We start from the raw sequence: 15,534 nt of genomic DNA on the forward strand, positions 1-15,534 counted from the left end.
TGTTATTAATCAGCCCCTTCTGATTTTTACTACTTTTGCACACTATTTTACAGAATGTGGGATTTCTCAGAAAACTATAGATAATATAATAGTAGAAACAACTAATTCCTGAAACTAGCCATAGCCTTTTCCTTCTGCCTCCTGTCCCTGTCTGTCCCTTCAAATGCCCCATCCAACCCAGTTTTACAGACAGTTGTAAAGAAAGACCTCTTGGAGGTCTTCTGTCTATTAATATCTGGGGAAGATAGCAGAGTATATTCAATATTTGAAGTGACAGATGTCATAACAAAGCGATATTCAATGATCTCTCTCCAAGGCCAGGTACCAGGCAAAGGACTTCTCATGCATGCTGAAAACAATGTAAGGATTATTCTTTAAGAAGAGTTTATTTTAAAAGTATATGTCTATAGAAGAAGCTCGGAATTCACTACTCAAATGATATTCAATAGCAAATGTCATTCCATTTTGAGGATGTTCTTTGATAATGAGTAATTCATGCTTCAGAGCAACCCCACATTTCTTGAGTAAGCATGGATTCACACTTCTAAGACATAATGCATTAGGATCAAAGAGGATGGGCTAGTTTAATGCAATGCACTAACCCAGACTCAGAAATAATAAATTATTTAAGTCCTAGGGTGTATTAAAATGGAATGCTATTTTCAATGAGTTATAAGGAAAGCTTAGTGGTGGTACCATGCTGAAGATCAAGGATAGTATAAGCCCTCTTGTAATTTGATTATGTCCAAAAATGGTCAGTTAATAAAAAATTAGTCCAGCAAAAAAATTTTTAAACATTTTAATTTAAAACATATGTATGTTCATTTTTACCATTTTTTTAATAGCGAGCCAATGCCTTATCTTTGAACATGTGCCTGATGATGGAGTTTGAGTTTCCTTTCTTGAAAATATAGCATTCAGAATGCCTAGCAACAATTGCATAGTAATGGTGACTGATTTCCATTTCCTGAAGTTCACTTAATTTCTTCCTAAAAAGTATGAAGTATTTCAAAAAATAATTGAATGCAAATTCTTTCTAGATATTAGTAATTTACTTCTAAATTCTTGCAGATGTCTGAAATTTAACAAATTTAAATCTGACTTAGAAAACATTTCTGAAGTACTTGAATTAATTTTCAGATAAGTTTTCCACTCATCTAATATTTGTTATGTGAGCATAACAAATACAACTGTCATGAATGGTCACGGAATAGACAGCTTACTCTTGGCAAATATGCTACTCAGTTAGGACCAGCTAGGCAAACCCCAGAGCAGCTTATTGTCATTGTGCTGGGAGTGTCTGAATGTTCTACAAAGGAAATGGAGAACACTTATTAATTCAGAGGAAATGAAAGACAATTAAGTGAGACTTTCTAATAGAATATTTAGTATAGTCTGAAAGCACCTAGAGCTTAAGGCTCTGCCTTAGTTGCAACCCAGATATCAGGTGTCAGAGCATTGATAAGATGCTTAGAGTTAAAAGATAATATTAGAAATGACCTAGTCCCGTGTCTTTATTTAACAGAGGAGTAATTTTTAGCCCAAAGAATGTGGGTGACTTGCCCAACCCAGACTTCCTCACTATAGAACCTAAGTTTTTACTTCTAAGTAGGTGCTGATTATTCTCCATTTTCTGATGCATCTCCTATAACTACTTTCTATTCTTTTCTGGAAAGATCTGTGCCTCATAAGACTTGTCTCTGTGGACTGTGTCACCTAAGCCCCATTCCCAGTGGCTGGGCTTAGGTAAATGAGGCTCTAGGAGGAGAGCAGAGGGTTGCAAAAGAAGAGAAAGGTATCTGTTCTCTCTCCTCCTGCTTCCTCCTTGTCTTGCCTCAGTTAAGGTAGTGGACATCTTCTTCTTCCACCTAATTCCAGTCAGGCATCAACTGTGTGACCCATCTGTGCTGGTAGAAATATTTAGAAAAGTAATGGCCTCCCACTGATTCTAGTCCTAAATATTTTACTAACCCACTCTACCTCTCTGCATGTTATCCCTTCATTAAATTATTTCCTGTGGAACCCTTTTGAAAGTATGCCAAATGTTCCTGGCTAGTCTCTCACACATACAACAAGTGATTAGACAATTTTCCAACCAAACACTAAATCTTCACTTATTTATTTATACCAGGAATTTAAGGGCCACAAACACCTTAATTTTTCCTTAATTTTCAGAAGTTCTATTACAATGTGGGTTAGCAGAGATCTCATTGGGGACTCATTTAGCTGTTTGAATATGTGGTTTTATATCTTTAACCAAATATAGGAAATGTTCAGCTGTTATTTCTTCATATCTTGTATCAGTCCCTCACTCAATTCTCCTTCTAGAACTCCAGCAACACACGTTAGCATTTTTGCTCTGATCCCACATATCCCCCATAAATTTTCTTTTTCTTTTTTTTTTTTTGACTTTTTTTTCTCTGTTGTTCAGATTAGGTAAATTCTATTGATTTCTCTAAATACTTTGATTTTCACAAATGGAGATGTGAAGACATGTTATTAGAAATATATTTCCTAGACATTTTCCTAAAAATGAATAACTTGCCTTTCTATCCAGAGTTCACGTAACTGAGTCCTCATTTTATAGATCCAAGTTGAACTGTCGTTTTTGCAGGGAGTTGCTTCACTTTACTTATTTCATTATCCCTTTTACAGTCCATAGTTGTGTTGTTTATATACTTTAATGGCTTTAGTTTCTGCTTCCTCCCCTAGAAAACAACATCTCCAAAGACGAGGACCACGCTGTGTTCACTCCAGGGTTTTCACATTCACATTCAGCGAGTATTATTTTTGAATAAAAAGTGAATAAATATATCATATGTCCAAAGAGAAGCAAGTGATAGTTCTTGCCTGCTTTAGTGATGGAGCTGAATTTGGACCGAGAAGATAGAGGTAGCATATGTGCCCATATCCCGGAGATCTTAAGATATATAATCCCTCAGGTGAGGAGCCCCTTTGTGGCCCATCTTAACTTAATAAAATAAAATAAAAAAAGAAAGCTGACATCCAAAAAATAATTAAAGATCACTTGAAATCTTAATTTCATTCTGAGGAAATACTGGAGAAGGTTCAGATTCATAAGGCATTTCAAATTCTTCCAACCTTCACCCTCTCTTCTCCCTTCCTGTCCCCTTTCCCCTTGTCTGGTTTCTATTTCTCCCCCCACTCTCTTGCCATAAGTACACCAGCTGTCCCCACTCTTCTCCTCATCCTCTTCCATCCCCAGGGCCCTAAAGCCCTCCGTCAAGCCCAGCTGGCACCACAGGCTCCCTCGTTCTTCCTCTTTGCCCCACTTGATGTTATAATTTTTCTTTTTCTCTTACTACTAGCATTTTATTTTATTATTTTTTGGTTCTTCAATTTTTCTGATTCTTAACTTACCCTTTGCCCCAAAATGCATAAGAAAGGCCAAGCAGCTAATGAGGGGCAGAATTCTTTGCTCCTAATTTGAAGAAGCCAAGTGGACTAAGGTAAATGAATTCTCACACAGAGAGAGACTGAGAGAGGACAGTGTTCTGCAGGAGAAAATAAAAATAAAATATTTCAAGATTTTGCTTCTTCTCCCCTGGTTTTAGCCCCTCTCTTGATCTCCATCCACTTCTTCCTCTATGCTTTTCCTTCCCTGTGAGGCTGAGAATAAAGGTTTTTGAGCTTCTGAATAATAACCACTCTGAGCTGACATAGGAACTTACCTGCCACATTACCACATCTGGTTGAAGAAGGCACCGCACATTAAGAAACACTGAAACACAGGCTGGGAGCATGTGTCAAATTTTTGAAGATACAAATAAATAAGGCTTAACAGACAGGCTTTCAGCAAGAGAGAAGAGCAGCCAGGGTTCAAGTCTAAGTTGTCTCAACTCTGCCACTTGACAGTAGTGTGAAATCCAGTAAGATATTGAACATCCCTGATCCCAGTTATCTTACCAGAAAATGGAAATAATAACGTATCTGTCCCATACCGTCCCTCTGAGGATTTAAACAACGCCTGGCACATAGTCAAATTCAATGAATGTTAGTGATTATTGGTGTTGAATTAGACAAAGACCAACTAGTCTTATCCTGGAAAACAGGGAGGTGTGGGCTCAAACAGGCTCTGTAGAGTTGAGACACATGCATCCACCTAGCCCAGGCCTTTGGCTAATGCCCCTCATGATCAGACACTCTCTACGGAGCCTTTGCTCTCTTGGCATGATACATTTTGCTTTCAGCAAAACTCTACAAAATGTAAGCCGCCCCCAAAACACCCAGAGTTATTCTCCATGGCACAGACATTACCATAGAGGGACAAACAAGAGTTCTGCCTGCTGAAAAATTCAGGGAGCCTACCTTCCCAAAGGGTGGACCAGTGGCCCAACTGTCATGTTACTCAAAGAACGCCACTCCTTTGTCCCAGCAGAGTTTCATAGAATTCAAAAAAGGCGGAGGCAGGGGGGCAAGCACAAAGGCTAGACAGCGCCAGTGAGAGAAGGCGACTGTGTTTTATTAATCCACGTGATTAATCCAGCATGCTAGATTCTTTACAGAATCAAAACTTGCGTGGATTTGATCCACATGGATTAGAAAACACTGTGGCATTCACCGCCAGTTCCTCCTTGGCTTGTGCTGGAGTTTTATTCTTCAGAGTCTGGAAGCAACAAAGGAGAAAGAGCATTTATATGGGGACCAGCAGCATAGGCACTTTGACAAATGTCCTCCCCTCGGCTTCTGGGAGACACTTCCTGAATTTCCCAAGAACTAAGCCCTGGGTTTGTATTTGTTTCATTTTCCCCCAAAAGCTGAACAGCTAGAAACTGGCCCCCAAATGCAGATTTCTGTCAATCCATGAAAAGTGGTTTTCACCCAGGAGTGAGATGGCAAATCCCACCCCAAGCTCTTTGCAAGAAAGTGGTGAGAATGGTAGAGAAGTATTCAAGGTGCCACTGGGAACCACCATTTCTCCAGGAGGGTGAGTGCCCTGAAGGAATTCTGTCAGAATGTAAGAGCTTTCTCATAAGCTTTAGTGTGAGCTCTCAGATAAGCCAAAAAAAGAACATGAAATCATCAGGGAAACAGAGAGGGGGCTGCCCTTCAAGGCCCAGGCAGGCCTCATCCGCCCTTCAGTCACTCAAAATATAACTCAAAAGTGCCAGGTGGTATGTGTGAACAAGCTTAGACATTACCAAGCCATTTCATCTCTTTTTATTTCACCTGAGAGAAGCAGAAAATGAGTCTTTTCTAGGAAACCTCTGTGGTCTATAACACGGATCTCTGACCTTCGGGAAACTTTTACAGCGAATGAATTGAGCTAAGCCCACTCTTACTGCCAACAGAATGGTAGTAGACAATGAGAATCTCAAAAACCTTCCCAAAGCACATTTGTGCCCCTGAGAAATGCTGCAGTCTCCATTCTGGAGAGGCAGATTGTGGCTTTCATGTGAGATTGGGCCAGTCCAGGTAAATGGGATCCCAGGTCTCCCTTGCACCTTCCTACTGCCCATCTTCCCACCTTCTCCAAGCTACGGTCCCCTACCTACTGCAAAGACTGAGGCCAGTAGCTGGGTCACCACCCATGTGACATTCTGAGGTCACCTGGATGAAGTCAGTCATAAGAAAACTAAAAGTTTATGAGGCTTCATTAATTGATAGAAACAATTTTATACTCCCCAACCCCTATAAGAATTTGTCCATATTTTTCTAAGGGCTACTCCCAGTACCCAGGACAGTGCTTGGTGCAGAGAAAGCATTTAATAAATACTTGTTGAACTCATTGTCAGTCAGATAGCTTATTCTTTATGAAAATTCCCAATCTCTCTCTTGAGGACAATCACCCTGATAAATGTATTTGTGTGTCCCCCAATATCTAACAGGGTACCCAGAATGAAATAAGAAAAGGTGATAAAGTTATCCATAGACTCAACATAGGCAGCTGTCAGTCTGAGACTGTTTACTGGGTGGTATAGCAGTTAGTTTTGCTGTGTAATAAACCATTCCAGAACTTAACTAGTTCTTCAGTTATATACATATATATATATATATATATATATATATATATATACTATGTTTATTTATATATCATATATATGTATGTATAGATGTATATATATATAAGTAATGTACATGTATAAATAATATATACATACACATATACATATTACTCCCCATGACTCTTTGGATTGACTGGGCATTTCTGCTTGGAACCAACTCACCTTGAGCTTGATACTTGAAAATGAACACATACTCTTTCAGGTCTTCCCACAGTCAAATTCATTGGTGTAGAAGGATCACCTTTCTGCTATCAGCTGGGGGTGACCAGCTCATTTCTCATCATTTGGCAGGTTAGCCTGGGCACATTCCTAGAAAGATGGGATGTTTCCCAGCAGTGACAGGGCAAGCCTCAATTCACAAGCCTTTCCAAATTATCTATTTATATGATATTTTCAAGTGTCCCATTGGGCCAAACCAGTCCTGCAGCTGAGTTTCAAGGGGGTGGAGAATTAAACTCCTCCTTTTGATGGGTAGTGTAGAAAAAAACACATTTCAAGGGGCCACATTCAAGAAGGAAATGAATTTTTGTGGCTATTTTTGCAATTCCATGACATTTTGCTTAGTCAAGCTCTAAACAGAATAGAAACTAGAGCCACCTCATGGATATGAGATTTCTGAGGGTTTTTGAGAGATAACGGGACTACATCTGGGAAAAGCCATTTCAGGGATAAGAGCAATTAATCCAAATAGCATTTCAGAGTTTGTGACTGAGTCTGGATGGTGGGGGGAGGGTGACACTAGGTCTTATTGAACTCTGTAGTTTCTTCTTTAAAACAGGTAGAGGGGGTAGAGAGAGAAGAGGGGAGGGGATGGGAGGGGAGGGGGGATAGTAGAGGATAGGAAAGGCAGCAGAATACAACAGACACTAGTATGGCAATATGTAAATCAATGGATGTGTAACCGATGTGATTCTGCAATCTGTATACGGGGTAAAAATGGGAGTTCATAACCCACTTGAATCAAAGTGTGAAATATGATATATCAAGAACTATGTAATGTTTTGAACAACCAACAATAAAAATTTAAAAAAATTAAAAAAAAAATATATATATATATATATATATCTGTCAGGATCAATGGAAACTTGGTGTCTCTTCGCTCTTTGTAGCCTTCCCAATTAAGTCCCCTCTAGTTACATTTTACATAAAACTAATCTCATTTTGAAAAAAAAAAAAGGTCTTCACTCAATAATAATCCAACCCAGTAAATGGAAAAACCATCACCCTGACTCTCTCTCTCTTTTAATTAATTAATTAATTTTTAATTAATTAGTTTATCTATTTTTTATTTATATATGACAGCAGAAGGCATTACAATTCTTATTACACATATAGAGCACAATTTTTCATATTTCTGGTTGTGTACTCACCCTGTCTCTTCAAGCCCAAAATCAGGACTTGTCCTGGATCCCTGACCCACATATCTTAACTATTAGCAAATCTTGCTGGTTATATCCATCCAAAAATGATACCCAACACCCCCACACACACACACTCATCTCTATCTTCTCCATCATCAGCCTCACTTGGCCCCTTCCTCTTCCACTTGGACTTTTCACTGTAGTCCCCCAGCTTTCTCATTTGTTCCCCCTTCAGTTAATTATCTAAACAACAATTAGTGTGATAATTTTTTTTTAAGTAAATGAAAAGAGTAACAGGCCTACCTAAACTCTTCAATGGCTTCCCCTTGAATTTAGGATAGAACTAAAAATTCTTCATTCTAACTTAGAAAGTTCTTCCTAATCTGGAACCTGCTTGCTTTGTTTCTGAATTCACTCTACTCTTTTCTTCCTTCTGGATACACTCATCTCTTTTCTCTTTTCTGAACACACCTAATACACATATCTCAGGCTGACTGTCAACTCCTCAGAGACATCTTCCCTGTCTTCCACATTTAAATAGGCCCAATCTTCTGTTTCCCAGGTTACTCTCATTAATTTACTTTTTTCTCATCTTTCTTATTCTTATCTTTTTCAAAGTGTTTGATATGTAAGCTATTTTAATGTAAGACTTGTTAAAGCAAAATCTATATAGAGAAAAATTCATCTTTTAGCATCCAGCTATGAGTTTCATTCAACATGGAGATTTGTAACCATTATCACAATTAAGACATTGAATAAACATTTCAATCAAATCAATGAAATTTCCCAAGAAGTTGTCCAATATCTGAAACAACTTCCATGTTTTAGCTGATGTATGGATTAAACAACCATGGTACATGCATACAATGGAATGCTACTCAACAATAAAGTGAATCTCAAATGAATTATGCTACATGAAAGAGGTTAGTTTTAGGAAATTACATATCATATGATTCCACTTAGAGGAAATTCTAGAAATGGCAAAATTATGAAGGTATTAAACAAATTGGCAGTTGTCAAGGACTGGAGCTGGGGAGAGGCTCCCTATGAAGGAGCATGAGCAAACAACCACTTCTTTTCTTCACAGCTCTTATTATAATGTATAATCATCTTGATTATTCAATTACTTATTAATCGTTGCCTTCCTCAAATGGTACATTTCACTTCTCTGCCTCCAAAAGCTAACATGGAACCAGTCATTTAACAGTTGTTCAATCACTTTTTGTTGAATGACTTAATGGATACATAAACGCCACCCAGATCAGCCTTCTCTCTCAATCCTCATCTTTAGTCCATAATCATATCCTGTGAGCATTACCTGCTAAATATCTCTCCTACGCATTCCTTTTCCTCTAACTTCACTGATGTCTTCATGTCCTTATTGTTTTTCACTCTCATGATTATAATAGCCTCAAAAAAGTAGTTTTCCACCTGCAATCTTGTCTCCTCAATCACTATCTTTAACCGCTGCTGGATGCAATTGAATTATATCACTTCTCTGCTTTAAAAAATAGTAATGGTTCCCTATTGCCTAGCAACCAACCTAGCTGTGGCTCTTCTCTCCTTCCATGTGCCTAACCCTAATCATCATCCTTCTTACTATTGACAGGACTCTGTTTCTATCCAGAAATGGTTCCCAGAATAAAAATGCTGTGTCCATGTGTCTAAAAAATAAGGGCTACTTTCACCCAAGTGAGTCCCTCATGCCTGGACAGACCCTGCTTATTTTCTAGTCCTACCCATCAATGCCCTGTCCATCCCACCATGCCTGTGGCCTCCATGTGTCCAAATTTGAGATAAATATTAAGGAATTTGGAGTTATCAGAGCAAGTTGGATAATTTTAAGCCATGAGGATTCTCAAAGTGATAGCCATAATCTCAAGTCTGAACATCCTGGTATAGTGAATCTTGAAGAAGTCATACATTGTTCAGATAGTAATAGTAGCTAGTGTTTATTGTTGTTGTTCCTTCATTTTATTTATTCGTTTGTTTGTTAGTTTTTTGCAGTGCTGGAGATCAAAACCAGGGCCTCACACATGCTAGGCAAGCACTCTACCACTGAGTTATATTCCTGGCCCTCCTGGGTATCTAGAAAAGAATTAAGAAGTTGGGGGACTGGGGTTGTAGCTCAGTGGTAGAGTGCTTGCCTAGCATGAATGAGACACAGGGTTCAATCCTTAGCACCACATAAAAATTAATTAATTAAAGGTATAAAAAAAGAAGTTGGCATTTATTTTTATTGAATTACATCAATTGCCTGAAGTCAAGCCTAAATTACTCTTTCTATAACACTAAAAATAGTGGAATAGGTAAAAATTTTTTTTTTTGTATGGGGAATTGAACTCAGAGACACTCAATCACTAAGCCACACCCACATGCCCAGCCCTATTTTATATTTTATTTAGAGACAAGGTCTCACTGAATTGCTTAGCATCTTGCTTTTTCTGAAGCTGGCTTTTGAAGGTCTCACTGAATTGCTTAGCATCTTGCTTTTTCTGAATCCTCCTGCCTCAGCCTCCCCAGCCACTGGGATTATAGGCATACACCACTGCACCCAACTCTAAATCATTTTTTAATACATGCTATCAAAACCCTAAACTATGAAATCCATGTAACAGTCATCTTTCAGTTTCCACTGGGGATTGATGCCAAAACCTCCCTCCGCGGATACCAAAATCTGAGCATGTTGAAGTCCTTTACATAAAATGGTATATATTGACAAATAACCTACACGCAACCTCCCATTACTTTAAATCACCTCTAGATTACTTACCATAACTAGTACAATATAAATGCTATATAAGTACTTGCTAGACGGTATGTTCAGGGAATAATGATAAGAACAGAAGTCCCATGGTGCTTAGTGAAGATGCACCTGTTATAGGTCTACCTCTATTATCGATCTGCAGTTGGTTGAATTCATGGATATAGAACCATCTGCAGATATGGAGCACCAAGTGTATTAGTTCTAAAGAATCACCTCTGTCCACCAAACAAAATGAGCTGAATACACTAAGGTATGCCATAAAACCTGCAACTCTGAAGTTAAAAGAAAAATATACCAGGAATCTCTCAATGAACAGAAGTGAGAGAGCTCCAAGATACAGTATGAAGTGAAGTCAGCTAGGTGTGGAGTATGGCTGCCCACCTGTGCTCTTGTATTTATTCATATGCACTTGCATTTGTTCAGAGAAAGTGTAGAAGGATTCTCAAGAAAATGCTGAAAGTGTTTCCCTGTTAAGAGAAGAGACATGAAGCAGAATGGACTTGGGGCAGGGATCAAAACTCTCCATTGTACACCTTTCTATTTTTGCTTCTTGAACCATATGAATGTATTCTTTCCTCAAGCTTTTCATATTTTATTAAATAGAAACAAGTTTGAGTGTATATTACAACATGTTTCTTAAAAGACTCCATTAAATTACATTATCCAAGGACATTGAAACTATTTTAAAACTTATAAAACCATCAAAACTTTCCAATAGCCCTGACACACCAATATCCAAACATATAAATAAACATTATTAATATATAAGTTTAAGTGAATAAATAAATGAGAACATTCTAAAATTTTTTTTAAAAAAGTAAAATAATACATTCTCCAAGTGAAATAGCAGTTACTGCTTTAAAGTTGTCTCTAAAAATTTAACTTTTTCTTAGTAAGTTGAACATGTGAATGTATTTACCCTTTCAGGTCAGGGGTAAGTGAAATGATCATCAAAATGCAGCTTATAGAGAGTCCCAGGTTGTCATAATGGACTCTGGTGCCCATATTGTATAGAAGATAACTGACATGACCACACATCATTTTGACATGATACTCTTTATCTTGCCCCATATCAATTTATTTTGGATTCCTCCATTTCTCTCTCTCTCTCTCTCTCTCTCTCTCTCTCTCTCTCTCTTTCTCTCTCTCTCTCTCTCTCTCTCTCTCTCTCTCTCTCACACACACACACACACACACACAATTTTTTAAAACTCAAATGCAGCTTTTGAGCAAATGGCCCATCTGATACACTTAATCATCTCCAACTCAGGAGTACCAAATTTGGCCAAAGCAGTCATTGGGAAAGAGGGGACAACTGTTACTAATAGAGGGCAAGAGAGGGCTTTTAAGATTATAAGCTTTAATGTGCACCCAGAGCTGACAGGTCACATTCTTCCTATACTTTCCAAAAATGAACCCAACATGAGAATCAAGTGATTTTTTTAAAAGAGAGATATAAAATCATAAGAACAGTAAATCCTGGGTCCAGCCATGCTGAGCCAGTGTCCCTTTGGATTTATCAACTGAATACCCCAATGAGTCCCCTCTTCTTTTTTATTTTTTTGTGGTGCTGGGGTTGAACCCAAGGCTTTGTGCGTGTAAAGGAAGCACTCTACCAACTGAGCTCTGTCCCCAGCCCTAATCCCCTCTTTTGATGCCCTTTTGGAGCACAGCTCAAGTGATCTTCAACAAGGTCTTTATGACTTTTACCTGTAAATTCCAGAGGTTTTTTTGGAAACCCCAATCTTTCCTGAAATTAATTCTTAAGTTACCTGGAAAACGTAGATTATTACATTTATGAGATTTGGAGAAATTCTTCATGTGAGTGACAAATCTTGAGCAGGGCAAGACAGTTCTTTCATGATGAGGGCTGGGCTGTAAGGTAGAAGAGAAAAAGAGACAATATAAAATTAGGTCTGTGACTTCAAAAATAATCCATGCCACCTACTACTCCTAATTTCCTAAAGGAGTGAAATTTTTCAAGTATGTACTTCTTTATTCTTTAAATGAAATAACCCAAGAACAATTGCAATTGACTCTAGTTACCTATGACATGCATGCATGTCCTTCCTATGTATTTCATTAAAGGGGTTAATTACTATAGTTTCTATTCATTCAAAATATCTTTATGGAGTTATATATACTGTGTACCAGGCACTCCTCTAGACACTGTGCAAGAAATGAAGTTCCTGTCTTCATGAAATGGACATTTGAGTGTAGGGTGACAAAAATAAATAAATATATCTATAACGTATCGGTCAGTAATTTTTACATTGCTAAAGTAAAGAAAAATACAAGGTTAAAGGGGATGGGAAAATGACAAAAGGAATTTATATAACAAACTAAGGGATGGCTTCTCAGATATGGTGCCATTAGAACAAAGACTTACAGGCAAAGAAAGGGTAGCCATGTGAAGTCTTCGGCAAAGGTCATTTTGAACCCAGTAAACAGCCAGTATGTCAAAGTAAAGATGCAGGATATAAACAAGGGGCCAGAAGATGGGAGAGTGGAGGCTATCAAGTCAGGCTTGAAATAACCAAAACAGAAAATAAAGAGAGAAAAGAGCTACAAAGGTATTATATAAATAACATAAAATAAGGTCACAAGAAAAGACAATTTGGTTTTGTTTTAATTAAAAACAACTTTCTAAATGTATAGTCAGCAGTAATTCCCCATTAGTGTTTATGTGCCATCTTTATTGTTTGGATATTATTGATTTGGATATTGAATGAATATTATTATTAGGATATTGGATATTATTGTATGGGTAGCATTGGTTAGGTATTATGAATAGTATATATTCAGGGTAGAATTAACTTGCTGGGCCTATAAGAGATCAAACCATCCCTGCATGAAAGACAAGATCTTATGTGTGAGGTTTTCATCCTATTGCTCCACACAGCTATATCACTCACCCACCTCCACTGTTCCCTAAGGAAAAGGCTTATGTCTCTAGCCAGAAACTTTGAGCTGAGTGGGAGGGTCCCAAGGCAGCCTTAGAGTATGAATTTCCCTTTGCCATGACTGTACACCACAGAAGCAGGGATAGAAGCTTTAAAGATACATCTCTCTTAAATGACAGCAAGAGATGGGAGCTGAGTGAACCAGACCAGCTGTTCCTGTGACAAAGTGGACATCAACTGAGGAGGGATTAGAAACCTCTGCACTTTATAATTGGCTGCCAGCATTTCCTTTTTGTCTTCTTGGTATAGAGTGAAAGTCTTTTTAAGAAATCATCACAGATAAGACAAGAGAAGTGGAAAGAAGGGAATTTTTGCCATTTTAAAGGGAAAGTAGTACCACAGGAAATAAGAGAGACCTTGAGACAGAAAGAAAATGATGGAAGAAGTATATTCATGACTCAGTGATCACAACTGCCCACCTGGAGAGTATCTATGCATGCACTTTGGAGGTAACAGTTGAGGAAAGGAGCTACAAATTCATGGTAGTCCACGTCCCAATCTCATCTCTACTCCTTTTTGTGCACACTGAGGTGACACCCTCTCTGTCCCTCAATTTCTACATTTGCAATCGTGGACTAATGCTTTCTCCCAACAACCATTATCCTTATTTTGCTGATGAAAACCTCAGTTACTTACCAAAAATAGGTAAGTTGTCAGTGTTGGAAGCAAGCCTCAAAATCCACTCTTTTCAAAAACCACATTCTTAAAAAAATACTATATTGCCTCCTTGTCTTAGTTGGTTCAACTAACAATTCATATGTCAAAACTGGAATGGGGAAGGCCACCCTTGGCTTCTTCTTTTACCTCTTAGCTCCCAGATCTACTCAACACAGAATGCTGTCAGTTCCAGCCTCTCAAGTCCTTTCAAACCCACTCTATCCTCTATAGTCCTTCTGTACCCATTAGCTATGCCACCACAGGTCTGTTTGCAGTCACCTCCATGGGATTCTCACAAGAGTGGAGATGAGGTTTGGAACAGACTGCCATGATTTTGTAGCTCCTGCCCTGAACTGTTACCTCCAAGGTGGCCATGCATAGATATTCTCCAGATGGGCAGTTGTGATAACTAAGTCATGAATATCCTTTTTCCCTCATTTCTTTTTATCTCAGGGTCTCTCCATGGGATTCCCCTTTTCACATTTTCTTTCTAAAACCTGAGTCTAATATGGGCCTTGCCTTCTAAACAGTGTTCCGTGATTTTCCATCATGTAAACAGTGGTTCTCAGACTTTACCATGCATAAAAATCACCTAAAGAACATGCAAAAATGTAAGTTTTGGTATAAAATGCCTATGGTGGAGCCTAGGAATCTACATGGTTACACAAGTGGATGGAGGTGATGATTTGTTATGATTCAAAGTGTGGCCCTGTATCACTCATGTCACCTGGAATCCTGTTAGAAGTGGAGATCCTCTGGCTCCGTCCTAGATCTCTGGAATCAGAAGCTGAATGATGACAAGGCTCCATGCACATTAAAGATGTAGACCTTACTTTGATCTAAAGGATCAAATATAAAATCCCTTCTCTGATCTAGAAGGCTAGTCAGCACTCATATAACTCTCCCTTCTGTGATCTAAGTATGACAAATTAGGGAAACAGACAGATCCAAAGCTAAGGCAGAGACCTCCATGTTCTTCATCTTGATCACCCTAGTGCCTTGAACAGTCCCTACTACATGAGCCAGACTGCTTTGTCAACCGAACGGAATCGATTTATGTTTTAACACATATTCTGAAACACAGCATTGTATTCAAATTGGGCCTTTCATCAAAGTAGGAATTAACTGAAATGATAAAGAAGAAAAGGAAAAGAGGCTATGTCATCACTCGGTGGATCTTACTCCTTAAAACTTGAAGCATTTCGCCTTTGGGCAGGGAAGGGGTACAAAGTCCTCTGTGAAGACCTTGGTGCTTTGGGTTGATTGCAGCCAAATCCATCTTCTTGTATTAAGCACAACCCCCACCGTTTTTTCTTTCTTCCTTCCTTTTTTTTTTCTTTTAAGAAGAGCAAACTTTCCCCACAAAGATACAAGAACAGCAAATATTGATCTTCTTGACAAATGGTGCACCTCATGCCACAGGCCACTCCAGCATCTGCTCATTACCACCCAGCCCTCCCCTTTGTCGGGAAATAATGCCAAGTGGCCCTGTGTGCTATCTGCGGCAGATTGCAAATATTTAAAAGAAATAAATTTCTCTGAATGAAAAGCACCTTTCTTTGTTATCTCACCCCCTCTCCTCCCCAGTCCTGTTGATTCAGGGGCTGTGCATACTCCCGGCACCTGTACTTTCCAATTGTTTGTTTGCCAAGATCATCATGGTTTCCTTGCCTGGTTTTAGGAACCATTCTAAGTACAGTAACCAATGAACGCGTACCTTCTTTCTCCCTTGGCATTGCGTAAGGAAAGCTACCCCAACG

At 38.6% G+C, this 15,534-nt stretch overlaps 1 protein-coding gene across 1 annotated transcript in view; it reads right to left on the reverse strand.

Annotated features, from left to right (window-relative positions):
- The window catches only part of LOC308658298 (uncharacterized protein C12orf42), a gene marked incomplete at its 3' end in the record, with an annotated part of 165,768 nt that overhangs the window by 45,451 nt on the left and 104,783 nt on the right, over positions 1–15,534 (reverse strand). The window contains 1 exon segment of the mRNA XM_081310859.1: positions 11,927–12,029. Coding sequence (XP_081166985.1) covers positions 11,927–12,029 — 103 coding nt within the window.

The sequence above is a fragment of the Spermophilus citellus genome (assembly GCF_964194105.1).
Source record: "Spermophilus citellus genome assembly, chromosome: 10".
NCBI lineage: Eukaryota > Metazoa > Chordata > Mammalia > Rodentia > Sciuridae > Spermophilus > Spermophilus citellus.